The 9,362-nt window shown below is 35.0% G+C and overlaps 1 protein-coding gene across 1 annotated transcript; it reads right to left on the reverse strand.

The window, feature by feature from the left end:
• Positions 1-1,607: 1,607 nt before the first annotated feature.
• LOC127162341 (gastrula zinc finger protein XlCGF8.2DB-like) lies at positions 1,608-5,905 on the reverse strand. Its single transcript, XM_051105132.1, has 2 exons — positions 5,665-5,905; positions 1,608-4,091 (listed from the first exon to the last, which is right to left on the reverse strand). Exons 1-2 carry the CDS (start codon positions 5,771-5,773, stop codon positions 3,322-3,324), a joined length of 879 nt encoding a protein of 292 aa, XP_050961089.1. The 5' UTR covers positions 5,774-5,905; the 3' UTR covers positions 1,608-3,321.
• Positions 5,906-9,362: the final 3,457 nt, after the last annotated feature.

A 9,362-nucleotide genomic window follows, 5' to 3' on the forward strand; every position in this document is an offset into this window, starting at 1 on the left:
ACAAAATGCCTTTAGTAAAGTCTAATCACTCATTTAGGCCACTTGAGAGTGGAAAAATATCAGGATATACACTTGAGGTCAAAAGTTTACATAGACCTTGCAGAATCTGCAAAATGTTAATTTTACCAAAATAAGAGGGATCATACAAAATGCATGTTTTGTTTTTTTGTACTGACCTGAATAAGATATTTCACATAGAAGACATTTACATATAGCCCACAATCAAAAATAATAGTTTAATTTATAATATTATTATTATTTTTTATTATTATTTTATTTTTATTTATTTATTTATTTTTTTTTTTTTAGTGATAAGTGATTTTAGTTGTTCATGAGTCCCTTATTTGTCCCACTGTTCTTCAGAAAAATCCTCCAGGTCCCACAAATTCTTAGGTTTTTTCAGCATATTTGTGTATTTAAACCCTTTCCAGCAATGACTGTATGACTTTGAGATCCATCGTTTCACACTGAGGACAACTGAGGGACTCATATGCAACTATTACAGAAGGTTTAAACACTCAGTGATGCTCCAGAAGGAAAAATGATGCATTAAGAGCCAGGCGGGTTTAGTTGCATGAGTCCCTCATTTGTACTCGGTGTGAAAAGATGAATCTCAAAGTCATACACAATGACTTTGGGAAAGTGGGAAAGTTACTTTTAAAAGTAATGCATTACAATATTGAGTTACTCCCTAAGAAAGTAACTAACCATGTTAATTACTTTTTATGGAAAGTAATGTGGTACTTTACTTTTGTGTTACTTTTTAAATGTGGGCAGGGCTTGCTTGTTTGTTTTTAATATAAAAAGTTCTATTTTGGCAAATGTAAAAGCCTTTTCGCACCAAAAGCCTCAGGCTTTGAGAAAAGTAAATTCACGTCTGTACATTAGACCGCAGAAGAAAAAACTCCTCAGCAATACAAAAAAAAGGAAAACAAATGTTAGATTATCTTGAGAAATTTTTGCTTATTAGTATGGCTGAATTGGATCATCGAAGGTCAGCAGCAAAGACATTGGTTAATAAAATGGGATTAAATGCATAAAGGATATTTGTATTATTTAACATATTTGAAGTTGAATTTCTGAATGTTTTTTGTGAGGGAGATGAATTAATGCATGTTCACATTTATTCTAGAATTAACATCTTACTCCCGATTTCTCTCAACATGGAGAAAGGAGAGCTTTAAATCAATAAATGGGGGGGAAAGTAACTGGGGTTACTTTTTTGCATTACTTTACTAGTTACTTGGAAAAAGTAATAATATTACGGAACTCGCGTTACTTGTAATGCGTTACCCCCAACACTGGTCATACAGTCATTGTTGGAAAGGGTTCAAAATACATAAAAATGCAAATGAAAATAATTTTTGGGCCCTGAAGGATTTTTCTGAAGAACAAACAAACAAAACACTGTGGATCATTCAGATAACAACACAGTATTAAGAATCAAGTGTGTGTAAACTTTTATACTATTATTTTTCTTGTGGACTATATGTAAACATCTTTTATGTGAAATGTCTTATTCAGGTCAGTACTAAAAACAACATGCATTTTGTATGATATTTTGGTAAAATAATTAACATTTTGCATATTCTGAAAGGTTTATGTAAACTTTTGACTGTATATCCAATAGATACACAAATGACATACCATTTGCATTGTTAATTACACACATTTCCCTCATTGCAACACCTCCGGACAATGTTTTTTTCCTGTGAGTCTTTAGGCCACTTGAATGAGTGAAACTCTTCCCACATGAAGTGCATAAATATGCACTTAAAGGGTCATGAAACCCCCTGTTTCAGCACTGATTAGTTCTCACCACACTTTTGAAAAATGCTGCAAAAGTGGGCGTGGTGCGCGGAGCAGAGGGGCAAGAGGGGAGAGAGTCAACTTTGGGTTCAGTTTCATTTCGCTCCCATTGAGTTAACAACACAAATAAATGCACAGGCATTTACACTCTGCATCGAAAACATATATATGAATGCACTATTGCATCTCTATTAACTTTTAAGGCTTTTTTTGTGGCATTTATAATCCTTTTGATTGCTTACCTTAAGGAGCTGTAAAAACCACTATTACACTCACTCTGTGAATGGAGGGGTGTATAACTTTAGCCTGGAGATCTCCAAATGGGGGCAGGAACTCCAAAACAGGGTGGGCACTCCAAAATAGGGCGTGGCTTCCTCCTTTTGACAGACAGGCACATGACACGCATGCGCAATTTCCCCCAATCCACTTAAACGTAAACTCCGCCCCACAGCTAATTCTAAAGGTTTTATTGGTTGTCAATCACAACAAATGCGAACCCCTAAACCTACCCCACACCTTACCCTAACCTTAACCAGTGAATTTGACTGCACGTTGGGATTGGCGCTGAATAGCGTGGCAGATAAACAGTTAATAAGATTATGCGATGTAAGATCGTCAGGCCATTCTGTAACTCGCCAACCAGACCTCACCGGAAAATCTGAACTTTTTAGTTACATCCAGCATCACTACCCCCTCCTACCCTGCGAATTTCAAGCCCTGGGACGCCCCGTTGCTTAAAACGAAGCGATAGAGTAAAGCCTGTCCCCTGCGCTTGACTGGGGCGGCTTGCGGGAGAGCTCGTGGGTGATTCCCGTTTATATCATTAACCACTGGCCACAAGCTCTCTCACTGAGCATATTTATTTATATAGCATAGCTATTATATTTCTATAGCAGATCAACTACAAACAATGTTTAATTTATAAAGTTTAGTTTTGAAATGTAAGTCAATAACAATAGGCTGAAGCCAGAGCCAATGGGGAAAGTCTTTGCGTGACGAGACCCCGCCCCATTTTGGAGGTTCTGCCCACTTTTGGAGTTCCCGCCCCATTTTGGACATCTCCGGTCTGCAGTTATATATACTAGTATGAATGAATCGTGTTTGTGCCGAGCTCTACTTACAAAGTAAACAAAAACGAACAGTCTCCTTCGATCCATTAACGTTTCTCTCAGTTATTGTACACAATCTCACAGTGCGAAGCGTCTGTCATAGCAAATCAACACACGTGAATAATTAGGCGAAGCGTCTTCTCATAGGATAAGAACGCACAGCCTCATGAATAATTCTAAGACACCAACGTGTCATCGATGTACTATAGTCCATTGACACGTCACATACTGTTTCATGAACCTTTAAGTATGCATAAGTATGCAGTCTCTCATGTACTTTCAAAGTCTTTTGCCAATTGAAACCTTTTCCACACCATACGTTTCTGTAAGGTTTTTCTCCTCTGTGGATTGTTAGGTGGCGTGCCAGGTCGCTGGTGTTAAAAATGCCTTTCCCACACTCAAATCACACTTTAGATCTCGCACCAGCCTTGCTTTGCTGGTGTGAAAATTTCAGGTGTCTTTTTAGGATTGGAGCTGAAGCAAAATTTTTACCACACTGATCACAGGTAAACAAGATTTCGTCAGAGTGAGAGGACTGGTGATGTTTGAGAGTAACGAGATGCCTGAAACTCTTCTCACAGCGATCACACACGTACGGCTTCTCTCCAGTGTGAATCCGCATGTGCACGCCGAGGTCTCCTTTGCACGTGAAAGTCTTTCCACACTGAAGGCAGGTGAAGGGTTTCTCTCCGGTGTGGATTCGTATGTGTCTCTTCAGGTTTCCTTGCTGTTTGAATGTCTTCCCACACTGAGGACACGTGTAAGGACTCTCTCCGTTGTGAGTTCTCATGTGACCCAAAAGGGTTCCTTTGTGTCTGAAACTCTTCCCACATTGAGGACACGTGAACGGTCGCTCTGTATCGTAAATTCTCAAGTGGCTCAGAAAGTTTCCTTTGTGCGTGAAACTCTTTCCGCAGTTGTGACACGTAAAAGGGTTTTTCTTCGTGGGAATTTTAATGTGACACAAAAGGCTTCCGTTAAGAGTGAAACTCTGTCCAGCCTGAGGAAAGGTGAAGGATTTTTTGGCTTGAGGTTTGTTTTGTGAGGAATCATTTCCGGTGTGGAAGTCACTAAAAGATCGTTCTCTAGGTATGAAAAGATGAGGCGTCTGATGCTGATCTTTCTTCTCCACTTCATTCAGCTCCTCACTTTCTACTTTCACCACTTTCAGGTCTAAAATGAACAGAATTGAGATCATTTCATATTAAAAGGGACTATGTGGAAACAAAAGAAAATTTTCTCTTTTTTACAGTAAAAACCAGGGACTAAATATGTTTATATGATTTATATTTTAGTCTTGGGAAGGTTACTTTGTAAATGTAATGGGTAACAGATTACAAGTTACCCTAATTAAAATGTAATCAGTAGGGTAAATATTTCAATTACTTTATAAATGTAACTTATTACACTTTTTTATTGCTTTTCTAAAATTCTAACAGATGTTTTCAACTGTTAATCATTTGTGACCCTGGACCACAAAACCAGTCTTTAGTAGCATGGGTATGTTTGTAGCAATAACCAAAAATACATTGTGGGTCAAAATTATCAAATTTTCTTTTATGTCAAAAATCATTAGGACATTAAGTAAAGATCATGTTCTTATGAAGATATTTTGTAAATTGTCTACCGTAAATATATCAAAACTTAGTAATTTGCATGATTAGTAATATGCATTGCTAAGAACTTCATCTGGACAACCTTAAAGGTGATTTTCTCAATATTTTGATTTTTTCTTCACCCTGATTCCAGATTTTCAAAAGGCTTTATCTCGCCAAATGTTGTACTAACAAACCATATATCAACGGAAAGCTTATTCATTCAGCTTTCAAATTATGTATAACTCTCAATTTAACCTATAACACTAGTTTTGTAGTCCATGGTCACATTTTGAAATATTTCCACCACACAGGGTTAACCCTACAGTAGTACTCAACACTTTCAAAATACTTCATCAATTGAATTAAGATTACAATAACTGAATTTTAAAGAAACAGACTTAAGCACATCTTTTTTTACTTTGAGATCATTCTGAAGTTAAATACAGATTTAAAAATATAACAAGAAATAGTAAATGTACAAGAGATTTTCAGATGTAAAAGTAACCCCTTTGTTAAGTAGCAGTAATGATAATGGATTACATTTATTTTGAAAATAAATTACGTGACACAGTTACATGTAACTAATTACTCCCCAGCACTGCTCAGGTTTATTATTATTATTAATATTATGCATCAAACAATAAACATAGAAAAGACAGGTCATATAGAACCTCAACAGGAATAAAATTACATTCAAATCTGTATGTAAATTTTCACAAACAAAACTAAATAAAAATAAATAAATAAAACACAAATAAATATAAAAGGAGAAAAATAATATTATAATCACAGAAAATCTTATGCATCAGTAGTATTTAAAAAATACAGCATAATATTTAAAGTATCTGTCACTTTTCTTGTTTTAATCAATCTAAGATTATTTAAAAAATGCATCAACTTCAATTAAGAAATGTGGAAAAAGTAGGCCAAACATAATTTATTCTTATGACTAATAATTTAGTTCCATGGTTATTATACTGTCCCTGTGATTGTATAACTTCAGCCACTAAATAAAACGATTAAAAGCTTGACGTTTTGTGACATTAAAATATATATATATATATATATATATATATATTTTTTTTTTTTTTTTTTTTTTTCTTTGTTTTACATTTTTTTACATTTTTTAAGCAGTCAATAACACCAACCTATTTGTTCCTCATTATCTTCAGCTTTCGTTGTACATTGATCTGGACAGCTCATGCTGCATGCGTCTTCATAACCTATATCTTCACTCTCCTCTTTAATAAAATCCATCTTTACAGCAGTATCTTGCACAGATTTCAGTCGCTTCACATGGACGTATTCATGCTCGTTTGAAAGCGGAACTTTGTCATGTTACAATGATGAAAATACTCCCGGCATTTTTGGGACTGAAGCTCCATTCGAATGTTGGATACTCCTGTAGGATGTTCTTCTTCGTCTTGGAGTTACTGGTGGAGCGTCACAGACACACACCGCCACCTACTGTTTGTCTATATGCTTTCACCCAGAATAAATCCTATTAGAACATGTACAGTACTCTATCTGGACAGCATTATATCAGAATATCCACCTAAGTGTGGACGAAGCCATTTCATCCGCTTTCAAGGTATTTTTTCACACTTGTTTGCAAACAGTTTTACTGTTCACAGCACTTCTTCACATTATTTCCCTACAGCAGCTAATGAACCGGAAGTCTTGCACATTCACAGAAAACGGCTTACCACGCTGAAAAATACTGACACAAGCTAAAGAACTGACATAACTCCATGAACAGCAGTACTCATACTCAAATGAATAATAACTGGCCCTTTACAGATGGAAGCAGCATCTAAAAAAGACACATAGGCCTATTATGATTTTAATGCGTACCATTTGTGTAAAAATTTGTGTAGGACAGGGAGTGTCATTTATAAATTAAATGAATGAATTAATATATTAATTAAAAAAATGTAATAAATCACTTGTCGTATGTACACATAAATAAAAAACGTGTTTAAAAATATACTCAAATGTAACATTAAAAATTGTTTTTCATATTGACAAATTGTGTATAAACATGCAAAGCTGTACAATTGGATACGTACACAAAGCAGCATTAATAGTTACGTTTGGAGAATTATAATATTAACTTAATATTGATGCCATTATAAGTTAGCTGAACATCCGTTTTCCACATGAACCCAGGTTTTTAAAATCTTTGACCACCTAAACATTCCACATATTTCATTTATTTATTTATTTATTATTATTCGTATTTATTTATTAATTATTATTATTATTATTTACGGCACAATTGCTTCCTACTCAATAGTAGGACAAAACAGTATGGTGAAAATTAATAAATTAAATGATGAAATAATGCAGTAGGCGAATGTAATATACAATTTGTGATATACTGGGGTGTTATATGTGATATATGTGATGCCGGTTTTGATGGGCCAGCATAGCTCCTGGCATTTTTTGTTATTACAACAGTAACTCCAATATGAGCTTCAAAGAATGAACAAACCAGGGTTTTGAGTTGAATTGTCAACAATTAAATCCAGAAATTTTAGTAATCCACACAAGGACTGATTTGACTTCATTTAATTAAAACTAGTTTAACTTGTTCTCTGCTCAATAAAACATCCAGGACAAGGTTTTACTCCACTTTTTTCCAGTAATTTCACATACATTCAGGTTACTGTACACTACAATACCTTATTACAAGTATTTTCACTGCATTTTTAATGGTTAAACACCACATTGTATTCACTCTCCTCATAAAAAAGTAGTCACTTAATTTCTGTGGAAGAAATTTTTTTTTTAGCTCTCCATGCATCACCTTTCAATAGATGAACTAAGAAAATTTAAAATGCCATGAACAAAATAATAGACATATTTCTCACAAACATAAAAGAAAAACATCTAGAAAAGCTGTGTTATTTCACAGCAATAATACACAATGTTAAAGTTGTTAAAAACTCAAAAATCATCACTACAGGTAATGTGAAGTAGTAAGCCAGTCAAACCGCCCATGAAAGGAAATCTGTAAAGCTCCTCTATTATTAAACCCATGACCCCCCTCATAAGGGAATAAGGGTCTTATCTAGAAAAACGATCAGTCGTTTCTAAAAAAAAAAAAAAAAAAAAAAATAAATAAAAAATTGCGTAATCACATTGGAAAAGTCACACGTAGCTAGTTCTTTGTCTGTGTACTTTGTTTAAGAAAGGTATGGTACGGTGAAAAACTCCATCTCATTTTCTCCTCCAACTTCAAAATCGTCCAACATCATTGTTTTACTTTTTTTTGTAAAAAAGCTTTGTTTTCATGCTCGCTTTGTAAACACTGGGTCGGTACTTCCGCCTACATCACGTGTGACCTTTCCAACAGGAGAATGTAATGCATGAGGTCAGTCTAGTGCAAGATGAGCATTTGTGGGTAAAAAGTATATATTAATTTAAATTTTTTAGAAAATGAGTGAATGTTTCGCTAGGTAAGACCATCATTCCTCACCTGGGATCACCCTTTGAAGCTGCATTGAAACTGCAATTTGGAACTTTAACCCAGTGGCTACTAAAGTCCAATATATGGAGAAAAATCCTGGAATGTTTTCCTCAAAAACCTTAATTTCTATTTGAGTGAAGAAAGAAAGACATGAACATCTTGATGACATGGGGGTGAATAAATTATCAGGTTTTTTTTTTAGAAGTGAACTAATCTTTAAAGCAGTATATTTCTCAAATACAAGCCTTCATTTCACTGAAAGTGCACAAATGTTCATTGTACCATTAGAGGTTTATTTTTTTCTGACAGTTCTATCTTGTTCACTCAAAGAGATCGAACAGGAAAATTACCGCATGACCCTGAAAAAAACAACAGGTCTGAAGACACGGCCTGGAATTTCCTCCAGGTATATGGAAAAAAAACACACACAGATATTTCCGATTCAGCTGGCAATCACAGTAACTGATCTGTTCGTGCTGAAATTAAATAACATCTGAAATAATCACAGTCTGAATAAAGAACTCTGGGCAGTGCTTTCTCTGATGAGTCTTTAGAGATCCTGGTTGGGTGAAATTTTTCCCACAGGAATGGCATTGAAATGGTTTCCAGTATGAACTCTCTCATGTGCTTTCAGAGATCCGAAAGAGTGAAACCCTTTCCACACTGGAGACATGAGAAAGGACTCTCTCCATCATGAATTCTAATGTGAATCAACAGGTTTCCTTTACATGTGAAAGTCTTCACACATCGAGGGCAGGTGAAGGTTCTCTGAGTCCTTTTCCGTGACTTTTTCTTTTTAGTCTGTGAGTCACTGAAAGATCTTTCTGTAATTATGAAATGATGAGGCGTTTCTCCTCTACTTCATTCAGTTCTTCACTTTCTTCTGTCATCTTTATCATATGAGAGGAATATGAAATGAAAGGGGGAAAAAAAACAAATGCTTCCTGATTTTTCATGTGGTAAAGCTGTCTTGCTCTTACTACTGAACAAATACAACTCAAGAGAGGAACTCCTGTAGTTTCAGATGACAAAACACATCATGTAAATATTAGAGTTTAAACATTATAGACAATTATATTATATTATATTATATTATAGACATTTTAGACAAACAGGAATAAAAAATGAAGACAAACCTGTTTGTTCATCAGCATCTTCATTTTTCGCTGTGCTTTCATTGGGACAACTCGTGTCTTTACCCTCTTCTTTAATAAACATCTTTCTTTTAAATACTATATCATATAGATTTAAATCGTTACCTGGAGTAACCCTTGTTTGGACACCTGTATCCGTCACATCATTTATCGTTGTGAATGTCAGATCACAGATTTACAGCAGGCACTACAACTGCGACATTTACAGCACGTACATTGC

This window comes from Labeo rohita, unplaced genomic scaffold (genome assembly GCF_022985175.1).
Source record: "Labeo rohita strain BAU-BD-2019 unplaced genomic scaffold, IGBB_LRoh.1.0 scaffold_90, whole genome shotgun sequence".
NCBI lineage: Eukaryota > Metazoa > Chordata > Actinopteri > Cypriniformes > Cyprinidae > Labeo > Labeo rohita.

Excerpts from the sequence above, each read along its gene's own strand:
- LOC127162341 (XM_051105132.1), bottom strand. The coding sequence starts at position 5,773 with ATGGATTTTATTAAAGAGGAGAGTGAAGATATAGGTTATGAAGACGCA. Across the intron at positions 4,092-5,664 it reads AGATAATGAGGAACAAATAG|ACCTGAAAGTGGTGAAAGTA; the intron begins GTTGGTGTTATT and ends TGTTCATTTTAG.